This window comes from Sceloporus occidentalis, unplaced genomic scaffold (assembly GCF_023333645.1).
Source record: "Sceloporus occidentalis isolate IW3139 unplaced genomic scaffold, rSceOcc1.0.p SCAF_21, whole genome shotgun sequence".
NCBI classification, from domain to species: domain Eukaryota; kingdom Metazoa; phylum Chordata; class Lepidosauria; order Squamata; family Phrynosomatidae; genus Sceloporus; species Sceloporus occidentalis.
The window spans coordinates 14,936,799-14,953,123 of NW_028317001.1; the positions used below are offsets into that span (position 1 = coordinate 14,936,799).

Below are 16,325 nucleotides of genomic sequence, written 5' to 3' on the forward strand. Positions count from 1 at the left end.
AAAAGGGTCGAAGCACCCAGGTCTGCTTTTTCCCCTGTTAATAATGGTTTTACTTTCAAAAACTAAGCACTTTGTTTTTCTGTCTAATCCTTATTTTTGTTGATGTTTGTTTGTTTCATTCTTGGTAATATGAGATGGTCTTGTTTGTCAACTTCCTTCATGAGTAACAATCTCTTAATAAGAAAACTGGGGAGACTTGTAAAACCTCCCAAAGGAGCTACTTTTGGCCTTTTTGGGGGGACAAGCTTCCTCTTAGAAGCCAAAGCCCAATGTTTATGAAGGATAATAATAAGGCTTGTATTAAAAATATCCTCCCCATTTCTGATCCCTTTTAAAACCCATGTTTCCCTGTAGGAGGAGAGCTGTATAAGAAAATGCTATCTGAAAAGACACACAAAGAGACAGACTTTCTTCCTTTTTGCCAAAGGAGCCTGGCCTCCTTCTGACTCTGGAGCCTCAGGAGAGAAAGAGAAGCCTCTGTTCAACGGAGGCCTCAGAGAAGGTTCCAAAATATTATTCCCCACAGTCACAAGCAGCACAAAATGGCCGCTGGAACACAAAATGGCCGCCCTTCTGACTTTGCATCCCTTTCATCTTGCATTAGGGATTCCCTAAAGGCCTCCACCTGCCAAGTGCTGAGCCAGAGGCAGCCATTTTGTGTTCTGGCGGCCATTTTCTGCTGCTTGTGACTGTGGGGAATAATATTCCAGAACCTTGGGCCAAAAGGGAGTCAGTGTGTTTCTTGGTGTGTCTTTTGTGTCTCTTTCCAGAGAGGGGTTTCTTATACAGAAATGGGGAGGATGGTTTTAATAGAAGCCTTGTTATTCTTCTAAGAGGAGGCCAAAAGTAGTTCCTTTGGGAGGTTTTAAAAATCTCCTCCCTTTTCTTATTAAGAGATGTGCAGGCAAGAAGAAAGGAGGCAGACCAGACCATCTCATATTACCAAGAATGAAACAAACAAACATACAAACAAACAAGAAGAACAAAAATAAGAATTAGACAGAAAAGCAAACTGTTTATTTCTTTAGTTCTAGATCAGAGTCTGATTTGCAAATACCGTATTGTTTTTTTATCCATTAGGAATAGCTTTCTTAATTGTCTGCCAAAGAACCATGAAAGATCAAGACACGAGAAGATCATTAGGATCTTCTCGTGTATTTATTCTATAACCAGTTCTATCTGTTTGCATTGATTCTTTATAGGAGATCCAATTTGTGTCCTTTTTTGAATCTCTGGTCTCTTTTCTCAGGAACCTCATCTCGGCCCCCTTGGACACAGCTTTGGGGCCTCTCTTGCTGGAAGTGACCCAAGTGCAAGACCACCAGGACCCCTGCCCACCTGATGGCCGACACAGAGGCCAACCAGAGCGAGTTGGGCTCCAACGGAAAGAGGCTGCCCAGGAACAACAACTCTTTGGTGAGTCACTATCCTAATAGCTTCATCTGGGTCACTGCTGGGCCAATTTATGAAAAGAAGCAAATGAAATACTGTTGGAGTTTGGCAGCGACAGTACTGGTTAATCCTCTGACACCCCACTTTTTCAGGGGCTTTTCAAATGTTCTGGTTTCTCTCTCCTCCTCCTACTTTCCCCCTTCTTCAGTCACTTCAATTTCTGCATAAAGTGTGCAAAGGAGTTTGCATCCCATCCACTCAAAGGTCGGGAGAGGAGAAGACAGAAAGGGGCAGGGACTTTCCTTTGCAAGGAGTCTGAGGCAAAAGCAAACTGCTGTGCCCTTTCCCACGTGTGGGATCTTCCTCATAAACAACTTTGACCATCTTCACCACTTTCTGGTTTTCCTTGTCCACATGTGTCTTGTTTTTCCCAGCTGTGAAACATTGGGTGATATGGGAGAATATCACTGGATATAAACTGGGGGTGGCCCCATGGCCCTCAAGCCCACAGTGCTTCCCAGAACTGCTTTTTAAAAATTACATTTGCCTCTGAAATTTGGCAACAAATTGCTAAATCCACTATAATCTTTGGTGGCTAAATGTACTGTATGTGTTGGGACAGTCAGTATCCTAACCCATCATCAATATCCCAGCCATGGCCTAAATTATATTGATTAATATATTGTATATTATATTGAAAAAATTCGAGACATACTGGATTTCAAAGGCAGTAGCTTTTTTCTTGCTGACAGAATTTAAACTTTATTTCCTGGACTAAATTCTTAGGTGATCAAATAATTTTTGGGATGCTTCATGTGCTCCCCCCCCCCTTTTTTTTAGTCATTCTCTGAATGAGGGCTATTTTTTGTTGCAGGTGACCTTTGCAGATGTGGCGGTATATTTCACTGAGGATGAATGGAAACTATTGACAAAGAAGCAGAGACTTATGTACAATTATGTGATGATCGAGAATTACGAAAATGTGACCTATGTGGGTAAGGAAACTGAATTCATTGCCCTTCCTATACTTCACAATCTCTTGTACACACAACTCCAACCCACATCAATCCACATGTGAGCTGTATACTGTATTGGTTGTGAGGCATCTCCTGGTGCCACACAGCATGAAGCATCCTCTGAAGTTAGCTTCCATCATGCCATGTGCTCTGACTCAACACTCTATGGCAGTCTCACAGGAAATGATGCCACTTTTCAATCAAAGTATTTTTACATATATATATTGGAATATTTTTCAAATGCCTGACTATCTGCTTCTACTGATTTCCTCATGACAGTTCCCCTTCAATTTCTTCTTTGGTAGCTCTGAGTAAGAATACAGTCATTATATGGATTTGGGGCATCCAGAACAGTGTCATGCTCAGGTCACTCACACCAACATTATTAATTTAACCTCAAATAGGGAGGGATGAACGTGAGGCTAAATCTTGGGGTAACCCTTTCCTCTCTTAACACTGAGATTCAGTCTTGTCTGTCATTGTCCTCCTTTACAGAAGAATTTTTCAGGCATCAGAGAGTCCACACAAGAGAGAATCCATACAAATGCCAGCATTGTGGAAAATGTTTTTCTACGAAATCACTCTTAGTGAGACATCAGAGAGTCCACACAGGAGAGAAGCCATACAAATGCCAGCATTGTGGGAAAGGTTTTTCTCAGAAGTCACACCTATTGGCACATCAGAGAGTCCACACAGGAGAGAAGCCATACAAATGCCAGCATTGTGGGAAAGGTTTTTCTCAGAAGTCACACCTATTGGCACATCAGAGAGTCCACACAGGAGAGAAGCCATACAAATGCCAGCATTGTGGGAAAGGTTTTTCTCAGACGTCACACCTATTGGCACATCAGAGAGTCCACACAGGAGAGAAGCCATACAAATGCCAGCATTGTGGGAAATGTTTTTCTTGGAAGTCACACCTATTGGCACATCAGAGAGTCCACACAGGAGAGAAGCCATACAAATGCCAGCGTTGTTGGAAATGTTTTTCTTCCAAGTCATACCTATTGGCACATCAGAGAGTCCACACAGGAGAGAAGCCATACAAATGCCAGCATTGTGGGAAAGGTTTTTCTCAGAAGTCACACCTATTGGCACATCAGAGAGTCCACACAGGAGAGAAGCCATACAAATGCCAGCATTGTGGGAAATGTTTTTCTTGGAAGTCACACCTATTGGCACATCAGAGAGTCCACACAGGAGAGAAGCCATACAAATGCCAGCGTTGTTGGAAATGTTTTTCTTCCAAGTCATACCTATTGGCACATCAGAGAGTCCACACAGGAGAGAACCCAAACAAATGCCAGCATTGTGAGAAATGTTTTTCTTCAAAGTCATACCTATTGTCACATCAGAGAGTCCACACAGGAGAGAAGCCATACAAATGCCAGCATTGTGGGAAAGGTTTTTCTCAGAAGTCACACCTATTGGCACATCAGAGAGTCCACACAGGAGAGAAGCCATACAAATGCCAGCATTGTGGGAAAGGTTTTTCTCAGAAGTCACACCTATTGGCACATCAGAGAGTCCACACAGGAGAGAAGCCATACAAATGCCAGCGTTGTTGGAAATGTTTTTCTTCCAAGTCATACCTATTGGCACATCAAAGAGTCCACACAGGAGAGAACCCAAACAAATGCCAGGATTGTGAGAAAGGTTTTTCTTCCAAGTCATACCTATTGGCACATCAGAGAGTGCACACAGGAGAGAACCCAAACAAATGCCAGCATTGTGGGAAATGTTTTTCTTCGAAGTCACACCTAGTGAGACATCAGAGAGTCCACACAGGAGAGAAGCCACACAAATTCCAGAAATGAACTAACATTATATTTATCAAGAAGCAAAACAAAGAATGTATTTTAAATCTTGTGGTGATAAGAAAAAGCCCTTGTGATTTCCTGTGTTAGGTTTGTGTGTCCATATGCCTGTTTATGTTTTTCAATTATATTTTGTTATTTTGAGGTTTTATTTGCCTTTATTATAGCTTATTGCTTTCGTTTATAAGTTTGAGTGGGGGTCATGGTGGTGGAATAGGTTAGTTAAACAGAGGGGTGGGATTGGCTGCAGCTGGTTAGAATAGTTATGGGAATGATAGCATTTGGAATTTGTTCGATGTTGGCTGAAGAAAGTTGGGGACAGGTATTAACAGAAAGGGCTAGTTTGTGGGAATGGCAAAGGGGGCTTTGTTACCTGTGGGGCATAGACTGTGGGATTTGGAGGTGGGGGCCAGGTTTGGACGAGTGTAATGTTTTAGGTTTTGGGGTTTTAATGTTTGGTTTGGGGAGGGCAGCTCTGACTTAAAGACTGAATTTCTGATTATGTGTTTGAAATAAAGTTTTTGTTGTTTCAACACACTGGACTCATTGGTGTACAGAAATTCTGCATTTGCACAAAATGTACCCTTTCTTCTCTCCTCAGCCCTCAGCTCCATTCCCAGACATAAAAACAGAGGCAAACACACATATATACCCAGAGAGACAGAGCTATATGTACAAAGCAGAGCCTTCCCAGCCTTTCCCTCCTGAGTCCAGCTCCGCAGCTTGGGCTCCATTCCGGAAGGAAGGAAAAAAGGCTGTAGTCCTTCCCTTCTTCCAAAGGCTGACAATGGAATAAACAGCAGCAGCAGCAAAGGCCTTACAATCCCTGCGCATGCTGAGAAGGGGTCTTTGGGGCATCTGAAAGGAATGAAAGTGCCAAGTGAAGAGAAGCATAAAAGGACTGCTGAAGTCCGGGGGGGGGGGGGGGGGATTTGGGACCTGTTTCAGGCACCTTCCTCCTGGAACCCATTACTAGAGCCTTCCACAGCTAACTATGATGCTTTAAATGACTATTTCACAGATAATGTCTCTCAGATAAGAGCCAAATTGGACGTCAGCATTATTGCGGAGGCTATAAGTGAGGTGTCCATGAGTAAGATCATACTGGATCAATTTGAATTTGAGTACTGAGGATGTGGCCAAGCTCCTTGTAAGTGTGAAGAGGAGAACTTGCCCTCCCAACCCTTCCCTTTTTATATCACCTGAAATATATCATAGATACATCTCTTAGTTAGGGCTATTTTCCATCATGTTTAAAAGAAGCAGTGTTACGGCCGTTTATGGAAAAGCCCTCCCTAGATCCCTTGGACATGAACAATTACAGACCGGTCTCCTGTCTTCAATTTCTAACCAACATAATTTTGAGGATAGTTGCTCTTCATCTCCAAGCGGTCTTGGATGAAACAGATTATCTGGACCCATTTCAAACTGGCTTCAGTATGGGATACAGAGTCGAAATTGTTATGGTTGCCTTAGTAAATGATCTTTGCTTCAAGGGGGGATGTAACTTACCAAACTTTAAGCTGTATTATTATGCAGCTTGTCTCAAATGGTTAGAAGAATGGTTCAAATTAGAAAACAAGACTTTATTGAATATAGAAAAAGCTAACCTGAATCTTGGTATACATGCATATATATGGTATACAAAACCAAAAGATGATAATACTTTTAACCATCATGTTATAAGAAGATCATTGCTTAAAGTATGGTATAAAATGAGACATCAATTTTGGGTGTAATTGCAAGAAGCCTATTACAATAGAACAAAGGACAAAGATACTCCATGGCTAAGATATGGAGATTTAATAAACAAAACACCAGAAGGAAAATACAATATGAAATGTATGGAAGAACTTAATGAAAGAGGAAACATGAAGGATTGGTTTTTATAGAACCAATTAAACAATCGTTTTAAGGCAGACAATAAATCTCCTGGGTTAACGATGGATATCAATGAAATAGATAAAATTATGATGGACCAAAAAGGTAAACACATTTCCAAATATTATAAACTATTAAAAGAAAGAGATCTAGAAGATGAAATTATTAAACACAGCATGGTAAGATGGGCACATGATATAGAGAGGAATGGGGAAAATCATGGAAAGGGACAAATAAATTCACTCTGTGCCAAAACTATAAAGGAAATTACATCAAAATGTTATACAGGTGGTATCTGACCCCCCAAAATCCACCAGATATACAAAGCTGGCAATACTAAGTGCTAGAAATGCGGGGAACCCGAGGGAAGCTTCTTTCATATTGGTGGACATGCATTAAAGCTCAAGGATTCTGGCAAAGGATTCATGGAAGCATCCAAAACGTTCTGGATATAAATATTCCCTTTGAACCAAATTTATTTTTACTAAACATGACACACAACATAAAGTGAGTAAAATACAATAGGATTGTTTTATATATGGTCTCATGTGCAAGGATCTTATTTGCTCAAGTTTGGAAATCTGCAATTAATCCTTCTATCTAAGGTTGATTAAGATACATGAAACTAGAAATATGGATGTAGTATCTGCTTTACTAAGAGGGAAACCAAAATAATATTTAGAAATGGAATGGAGTTGTCTTAAAACATTTGAAGAAAAGGGTGATAACAGTCCGTTAAATTAACAGTTAATATTTGGTCGATATTTGGTAATTTAAACGCTATCATGGGAATGTCTCAGTGTAATAAACATTTTTGAAAATAAAAAAGGAAGACCCACATCATTGTTGTGGGGAGCGCCACACACCGAGTTGTTATAGTCACCTTCTGTGTTGCTCCTGGTCTTGCTGCAGTGGAGCGATTGGTAGTTCGAGGGTGGCGACACGCTCCAAGGCTGCAATGGTAAAAGGAAGTGTTTAGACTTTGCTTGTTGTTTCTTGCTCCCTTCACCCTTAAATGTAGGGGCCATTCAGACTACATTTTACCCTGGTTCCCAAACCGGTTTAAAAGTTCGAAGTTCACACTCGCAGCGATTTTAACACAACTCGATCAGGGGATTGCGCAAGAGATCCAGGGCAAATCCCCTTCGTGTGGTTTTCTGGAAGCGGACTATTGACCCTTTCCTTTTGAAAACAACCGGCTCTTCCCTGCTGCCGGCAAATATGGACTCAGCCTCAGTCATGATCGGATCAAGTTCAGGGGGTAGATGACCCCGATTGAGGTAAAGGGTAGTAGGAACTTGTTTCTGGGGAGATTCGATATGGGGCACCCGGATCTGCCCAGTTCTATCCAGGGCAAATGAGGGAGTGGGAATGGGGCCTTTGTGACCTTCCTGGTGCTGGCCCTCCAGGTGAGCGATGCATTGGGCAAGGAGTCCCTCTCCTCATCGCCTGCAGCTTCTGGTTCCGCTGGAGGCAGGGCGTCTTCTCCAGCATCACCTGGAACAACGGACCAGAACAATGGACAACAACAGATGGATGTGTGCATGTGTGTTTCTGCATATACATCTGTACGTGTGTGTGTGTGTGTGTGTGCAGGCATCTCTATCTAAGTGCATTCATACCTTTATGAGCGTATATATATATATATATGTGTGTGTGTGTGTGTGTGTGTGTATGGAATGTTTCAAGTCTATAGATCTTGCATACAATGCCCATAGATACATCTATACATACCCATAGATATCTGTCTGAACGTCTGCATGGGTACGCAAACGTATTTAAATATATATATATATATAGAGAGAGAGAGAGAGAGAGAGAGAGACAGACAGACAGACAGACAGACAGACAGACAGAGACAGAGAGAGAGAGACAGAGAGATATGCCAGGACATGTTGGATCATATATATATATATATATATAAACACATTTATATATACTCTTCTACTTGCATACAATTTAAACATAAGCAAATGCATGGAGAAATATGTGCATGTATATATCCCCCAGGTTCTGGTCAATATCAGCATGTGTATATAATTATAATTGTGTATATGTTTACTTCCGGTCATAACAGCATAACTGCCCTGCAATTGCTGTAATTGGAATGTTTATACTTTGTGATGTTTTTATGATGTGTATTTTACACATGATTGCCTCCTCAGGGCTGCCATTGGCTGGAATCCCAGTCCCTCCCACCATCCCTGGCCCTGATTGGCTGGAATCCCAGTCCCTCCCACCATCCCTGGCCCTGATTGGCTGGAATCCCAGTCCCTCCCACCATCCCTGGCCCTGATTGGCTGGAATCCCAGTCCCTCCCACCATCCCTGGCCCTGATTGGCTGGAATCCCAGTCCCTCCCACCATCCCTGGCCCTGATTGGCTGGAATCCCAGTCCCTCCCACCATCCCTGGCCCTGATTGGCTGGAATCCCAGTCCCTCCCACCATCCCTGGCCCTGATTGGCTGGAATCCCAGTCCCTCCCACCATCCCTGGCCCTGATTGGCTGGAATCCCAGTCCCTCCCACCATCCCTGGCCCTGATTGGCTGGAATCCCAGTCCCTCCCACCATCCCTGGCCCTGATTGGCTGGAATCCCAGTCCCTCCCTCCATCCCTGGCCCTGATTGGCTGGAATCCCAGTTCCTCCCACCATCCCTGGCCCTGATTGGCTGGAATCCCAGTCCCTCCCACCATCCCTGGCCCTGATTGGCTGGAATCCCAGTCCCTCCCTCCATCCCTGGCCCTGATTGGCTGGAATCCCAATCCCTCCCACCATCCGTGGCCCTGATTGGCTGGAATCCCAATCCCTCCCACCATCCCTGGCTCTGATTGGCTGGAATCCCAGTCCCTCCCACCATCCCTGGCCCTGATTGGCTGGAATCCCAGTCCCTCCCACCATCCCTGGCCCTGATTGGCTGGAATCCCAGTCCCTCCCACCATCCCTGGCCCTGATTGGCTGGAATCCCAGTCCCTCCCTCCATCCCTGGCCCTGATTGGCTGGAATCCCAGTCCCTCCCACCATCCCTGGCCCTGATTGGCTGGAATCCCAATCCCTCCCACCATCCCTGGCCCTGATTGGCTGGAATCCCAGTCCCTCCCACCATCCCTGGCCCTGATTGGCTGGAATCCCAGTCCCTGCCTCCTTGTGTTCCAGCAGCCATTTTGTGTTCTTCCAGCCATTTTGTGTTCCAGTGGCCATTCTGTGTTTTGGCAACCTTTTTGTGCTCCAACAGCCATTTTGTCTTCTGGTGGCCATTTTGTTTTGCTTGTGAATGTGAGGAATAATGTTCCAGAACCTTCTCTGAGCCTCAGCTGAACAGAGGCTTCTCTTTCTCTCCTGAGGCTCCAGAGTCAGAAGGAGGCCAGGCTCCTGGGGCCAAAAGGAAGGATGTGTGTGTCTTTTCTGAGAGGGTTTTCTTATTACAAAGCTCTGCTCCTTCTGGGGAACATGGGTTTTAAAAGGGATCAGAAATGAGGAGGAGAGTTTTAATGCAAGCCTTATTCTTCTTCTTCACAAACATTGGGCTTTGGCTTCCAAGAGGAGGCTTCTCCCCCAAAAAGGCCAAAAGTGGCTCCTTTGTGAGGTTTTAAAAGTCTCCCCAGTTTCTTATTAAGAGATTTTCACTCAAGAAGGAAGCCATCTCAAATGACCAAATAAAAATAGAAACAAACAAGAACAACAAAAATAGGGATTACAGACTAAAACAAACTATTAATTTTTTTAAAGGAAAACCATTATTTGGAGGGTAAAAACAAGACTTGGGTGCTTCTATCCTTTTACCACCGATTTAGGCTGTATCTGCTCTAGAGAAATAATCCGGTTCGATACCACTTTAACTCTCCTGGCTCCGTCCTGTGGAATCCTGGGATTTGTAGTTCATTGCAGCAGAGAAGGCTAAGTATCCCAAAGATAAAAGCCCAGGATCACATAGCACTGAGCGGTTAAAGCGGTGTCAAAGTGCCTTATTTCTATAGTGTGGATGTAGCCTTCTTGGGAAAGGGGATGGTGCTGGGGGTAAGCACTGGGGGCCTCTGGAGGTTTCAGCAGATGATTTATTTATGATGCACTCAGTTCACATCTAGCTACAGGGACATAACCCGGCCCTCTCCAATTCCCCATCCCCTCATCCTTCACCACTCTAATAGGGCATGGAGTAACTGTTGTGTAGGGGAGCTGCAGTGAATCTATGCTAGGTCCAGGGGGCTTTGTTTGGTGCAGAGGGAGGAAGGGGATGCCTACCTCTGCATCGGCCCAAAGGAGGCATATGTCACCTGCGTATGTCACCAGCAGGATTCTCTGTGTCTTTGAGTGCTGCAGGATTTCTTGCCAAGCCAGTCCTAACCCTGGCCCCTTTTCTCAGGGACCTCATCTCTGCTTCCTTCTACACTGCTTTGGGGCCTCTCTTGCTGGAAGTGACCCAAGTGCAAGACCACCAGGACCCCTGCCCACCTGATGTCCAACACAGAGGCCAAGCGGAGGGAGTTGGACTCCAAGAGAATGAGGCTGCGGAGGTACAAGAATTCTTTGGTGAGCTGAAGTTCTTGACTATTAATTTCATCTGTGTCACTGCTAGGTCAGTTCATGAAAGCAAGCAGAGAACATATTCTCCCAATATGGCAGAGACAGTCCTGGTTAACCCTCTGTCACCCCACTTTTTCAGGGGCTTTTAAAAATGTCCCGGTTGCTCTCTCCTCCTCCCACTTTCCCCCTTCTCAGCTCACTTCAATTCCTGAGTGCCATTCAGTTTGCACCCCATCAACTCAAAAGTGGGGAGAAGAGAGGAAAGAATGAAGCAGGTTATTGCCCTTCCCAGGAGACTGAAGCTAAAGCAAAGTGCTGTGCACTTCCTAGCTTATGTGATCTTCCTCATAAACAACTTTGGCCATCTTCACTGCCTTCTGGATTGCTTGTCCACATGTGTCTTGCTTTTCCCATCTCTGCAATGTTGGAGGATATGGGGGAACATCTCTGGATCTAAATATGGAGTAGCCCCAGTGGCCCTCAATCCCAGTGTGCTCCCCAAAACTGTTATTAAAAATGACGTTTGCCTCTGAAATGTTGCAAGAAATTTCTAAATGCACTATAATTCTTTGGTGGCTAAATGTTCTGTATGTGTTGGGATAGTGAGTATCCTAATCCATCATCAATATCCCAGCCATGGCCTAAATTATATTGTTTATTATATTAGAATCATAGAGTCATAGAGTTGGAAGAGACCACAAGGGCCATCCAGTCCAACCCCCTGCCATGCAAGAACTCTCAATCAAAGCATACACATCAGATGGCCATCCAGCCTCATCTTAAAGACCTCCAAGGAAGGAGATGCCACTGCATTCAGAGGAAGGAGTGTGTTCCACTGTCGAACAGCCCTTACTGTCAGGATGTTCCCCCTAATGTTCAGGTGGAATCTCTTTTCCTGGAGCTTGCATCCATTGTTCTGGAACCTGTTTTCTGGAGAAGCAGAAAACAAGCTTGCTCCCCCCTCAATAAGACATCCCTTCAAAAATTTAAACAGGGCTATTATATCACCTCTTAACCTTGTCTTCTCCAGGCTAAACATGTCCAGCTCCCTAAGTATATTATATTGAAAGGATTTGAGACAAACTGGATTTAAAGGCAGCAGGTTTTTGCTTGCTAACATAACTTAAAGTTTATTTCCTGGACTGAATTCTGAAGTGATGAAATAATATTTGGGATGCACCATGTGCTTTCCTCCCCTTTTGCTTAGTCACTCTCTGGATGAGGGCTGTTTTCTGTTGCAGGTGACCTTTGTGGATGTGGCAGTATATTTCACTGAGGAGGAATGGAAACTGTTGACAAAGAAGCAGAGACTGATGTACAGTTATGTGATGATGGAGAATTATGAGAATGTGGCCTCTGTGGGTAAGGAACCGGAATCCATTGTATTTTCTATGAAGACTGAGATCCCTTTTGTACTAAATTATCATGGTGCTATGATTCCACTAGAATTATAGAATCATACAGTTAGAATAGACCACAAGGTCCATCCAGTTCAACCCCCTTCTGCCATGCAGGAATACATTTCCAAACACCATCCAGCCTCTGTTTAAAGACCTCCAAGGAAGAGGACTCCACGAAACTAAGGGAGTTGCACTGTCAAAGAGCGCTTACTGTCGCTCCTCAAAGGGCTTGATGGTTTCAAGATACTTCACCACTTTGGCTGCCTTCCTCTGGGCATGTTCCAACTTGACAACATCCTTTTTAAATTGTGGGGCCCTGAACTGGACACAGGATTATTCTGACCAAAGCAAAATAGAGTAGCACTATTACATCCCTTGATCTAGAAACTTTACTCCTATTGATGCAACCTAGAATGACATTGGCTTTTTTAGCTGTATATTGTATTGGTTGTGAGTCATCTCCTGGTGCCACACAGCATGAAGCATCCTCTGCAGTTAGCTTGCATCATGCCATGTGCTCTGACTCATTACTCTATGGCAGTCTCACAGGAAATGATGCCACTTTTCTATTAAAATAGTTTTACATATATTACATACATATGTACATACATATAATATTTTTCAACTGCCTGACTCTCTGATGCCACTGATTTCCTCATGGTAGTTCCCCTACAATCTCTTCATTGCTAGCTCCTAGGAGTAAGAATACAATCATTATATGGGTTTGGGGGCATCCAGAACAGTGTCATGCTCATGTCACTCACACCAACTTTATTAATTTAACCTGAAATAGGAAGGGGTGAACGTACGGCTAAATCTTGGGGTAATACCTTCCTCTCTTAACGCTGAGATTCAGTCTTGTCTGTCATTGTCCTTGTTTACAGAAGAATATGTCAGTCATGAGGGAGTCCACACAAGAAACAAGTCACATAAATGTCAGCATTGTGGGGGAAAAATTGCCTACAAGTCAGTCCTTGTCAAGCATCAGAGAGTCCACACAAGAAGGAAGCCATACAAATGACAGCATTGTAGAAAATGTTTTTCTTTAAAGTCAGACCTAGTCAGACATCAGAGATCTCGCACAGGAGCAAAGCCATACAAATGCCAGCATTGTGGGAAATGTTTTTCTTGGAAGTCACACCTAGTGAGACATCAGAGAGTCCACACAGGAGAGAAGCGATACAAATGCCAGCATTGTGGGAAATGTTTTTCTTCTAAGTCAGACCTAGTGAGACATCAGAGAGTCCACACAGGAGAGAAGCCATACAAATGCCAGCATTGTGGGAAATGTTTTTCTTCTAAGTCAGACCTAGTGAGACATCAGAGAGTCCACACAGGAGAGAAGCCATACAAATGCCAGCATTGTGGGAAATGTTTTTCTTCTAAGTCAGACCTAGTGAGACATCAGAGAGTCCACACAGGAGAGAAGCCATACAAATGCCAGCATTGTGGGAAATGTTTTTCTTCTAAGTCAGACCTAGTGAGACATCAGAGAGTCCACACAGGAGAGAAGCCATACAAATGCCAGCATTGTGGGAAATGTTTTTCTTCTAAGTCAGACCTAGTGAGACATCAGAGAGTCCACACAGGAGAGAAGCGATACAAATGCCAGCATTGTGGCAACTGTTTTTCTTTGAAGGGAGACTTAGTGAAACATCTGAGAATCCACACAGGAGAGAAGCCATACAAATGCCAGCATTGTGAGAAATGTTTTTCTTGGAAGTTAAGCCTAGTGAGACATCAGAGAGTCCACACAGGAGAGAAGCCATACAAATGCCAGCATTGTGGCAACTGTTTTTATTTGTAGGGAGACTTAGTGAAACATCTGAGAATCCACACAGGATAGAAGCCATACAAATGCCAGCATTGTGGGAAATGTTCTTCTTCAAAGTCAGACCTAGTGAGACATCAGAGAGTCCACACAGGAGAAAAGCCATACAAATGCCAGCATTGTGGGAAATGTTTTTCTGACAAGTCAGCCCAAGTGAAACATGAGAGAGGCCACACAGGGGAGAATCTACAGCAATCCCAGTAATGAACTAACATTATACTTGTCAAGAAGGAGTACAAAGAATATATTTTTAATCCTGGTGTAATAAGAAAAGGCCCTTATGATTTTATTAGCTTTGTCTGTCCATATGTCTGTTTATGTTTAAAAGTCATATTTTATTAAGTTTACGTTTTAATTGCTAATAGTATAGGTAATTGCTTTGGGTTGTATATTTGTCGTGGATTGTGGATTGTGGTATAGGTTAGGTAGATGAGGGGTGGGATTTGTTGCAGCTGGATAGAATAGTTATGGGAATGATATCTTTTGCAAAGTGTGAGATGTTGTCTGAAGAAAATTTTGGGGTATTAACAGAAAGGGCTAGTTTCTGGGAATGGCAAAGGGGGCCTTGTTACCTGTTGGGCATAGACTGTAGGAATTGGGGGTGAGGCTAGGTTTGGAAGAGGGTGATGTTGAACGTTTGGGGTTTTAATGTATTGTTTGGATTGGAGTGGGCAGTTCTGGCTTAAACACTGGATTTCTGTGTGTTCTCAATAAAGTTCTTTGCTGTTTCAACACACTGGACTCTTTGATGCGCAGAAGTTCTGAATTTGCCCAAACTGACCCTTTCTTCTCTCTTCAGTCCTCAGCTCCATTCCCAGCCATAAGAACAGGAGGGGCACACACACACATACGTGCACAGAAACACACAAACATACAGGATACACAGAGACAGGTATATTTCAAAACTAGAGCCTTCCTTTCCTGGCTTTCCCTCCTGAGTCCAGCTCTGCACCTTGGCCTCCATTGCGGTTTCCTCAAAGGAAGAAAGGAGGGAAGGAAGGGGAGGCCGCTGAACCCCCAGCGCATACCTTCCTTTCCTGCAAAGGCCGCCAGCAGAATAAGCAGAAACATCTTGGTCCTGGCAATCCCTGTGCATGCTGAGGAGGGGCCTTTGGGGGCATCTATGTATGCACAGTCTCAGCTCCTGAAGCCATGGCTGCCCTCACAGTCTGTTCTGAGGAGGGAGGAAAGTGGGGAGAGCCCTTGTTCATTCAGAGGAATGGCTGGAGGGTCTTCTGGGGGTCCTTGGGGGGTTATAAGAAGGAGGGAAACCCCTCTTCTTCTCTCAAAGAAAGGCGGGGGCCTGCCAGATCTCTCCCTCTTTCGTTCCCTGCCCCCTACTAGGAGGATTCCTTGGGTCCCAGGTACTTGGGGGGTTATTATGAGAATAGACGCCGTGGGAACCATTGGAGAGAGGCATGGCCATGGAGGGGAGGGGGTTTTGGACTTCATCTCCCAGAAGCCTCAGCCAATCACCGCACACATGCAAATTTCCTTCCTACCTCAGTAGTCTACAGTCAATCTGAATAGACTTACAGAGCCCTACAAAGGCTCCTCCTTCCTCTTTGTCCCTCAGCCAATCACCATCCACATGCAAATTTCCTTCCTACCTCATAATGCCCTCCCTGACAGCTTGGCCAATGATCTGAGATTCTGGGAGCTGAAGTCCAAAACATCTGGAGGGCCGGAGTTTGAGGACCCCTGATTTAAATGCTAAGACCTGACTTGGACGCCAGCATTATTGCAGAGGCCATAGGTCAGGTGCCCAGTGACTCTGTGAATAAGATCATACTGGATCACTTTGAATCTGTGAGTACTAAGGAAATGAGAAGAAGACAACTTGCCCTCTGGACCCTTGCCCTTCATGGCTGGTCATCCAAGGAGGAGATGCACTTAGGACTCACCTGAGATATATCATAGATACTTCTCTTAGGGAGGGCTATTTTCCATCTTGCTTAAAAGAAATGGTGTTACAGCCCTTTATGGAAAAGCCCTCCCTAGATCCCTTGGAGATGAACAATTACAGACTGGTCCCCCATCTTCTATTTCTAAACAACATGATTGGGAGGGCAGTTGCTCTTCAACTCCAAGCGATTTTGGATGAAACAAATTATCTGGACCCATTTCAAACTGGCTTCAGGGTGGGATACAGAGTCGAAACTATTATGGCCGCCTTAGTAGATGATCTTTGCTTGAGCATCGACATGTGAAGTGTGACCCTGTTGATGCTTTTGGATCTCACAGAGGCCTTCGATACCATTGACCATGGCATCCTTATGGAAAGCCTGAGGGAATTGGGGATCAAGGGCAATGCGTTGCAGTGGTTCTGGTCCTCTCTCTCAGGCAGATTCCAGATGGAGATGCTTGGAGACAGTTGCTTCTCTAAAAGGGAGCATAAATCTGGCGTTCCTCGGGGCGTCGTCCTGTCACTAATGCTGTTTTTTCTTAAACCTTAAAAACCAACTT

General features: G+C 44.2%; 1 protein-coding gene and 1 pseudogene across 2 annotated transcripts; both read left to right on the forward strand.

Annotated features, from left to right (window-relative positions):
- Window positions 1-2,315: 2,315 nt before the first annotated feature.
- Window positions 2,316-4,287, forward strand: LOC149301664 (uncharacterized). Its single transcript, XM_089484192.1, has 2 exons — window positions 2,316-2,387; window positions 2,904-4,287. Exons 1-2 carry the CDS (start codon window positions 2,339-2,341, stop codon window positions 4,223-4,225), a joined length of 1,371 nt encoding a protein of 456 aa, XP_089340318.1. The 5' UTR covers window positions 2,316-2,338; the 3' UTR covers window positions 4,226-4,287.
- A 5,822-nt stretch (window positions 4,288-10,109) lies between these two features.
- On the forward strand, window positions 10,110-14,546 carry LOC149301665 (uncharacterized; annotated as a pseudogene). The gene is made up of 3 exons (XR_016272242.1): window positions 10,110-10,121; window positions 11,870-11,990; window positions 12,913-14,546. The product of XR_016272242.1 is annotated as an uncharacterized LOC149301665 (transcript).
- The last annotated feature ends 1,779 nt before the right edge of the window (window positions 14,547-16,325 follow it).

Coding starts and splice junctions, on each gene's coding strand:
- LOC149301664 (XM_089484192.1), top strand. CDS start 2,339: ATGTACAATTATGTGATGATCGAGAATTACGAAAATGTGACCTATGTG. Junction 2,388..2,903: donor CGAAAATGTGACCTATGTGG/GTAAGGAAACTG, acceptor CCTCCTTTACAG/AAGAATTTTTCAGGCATCAG.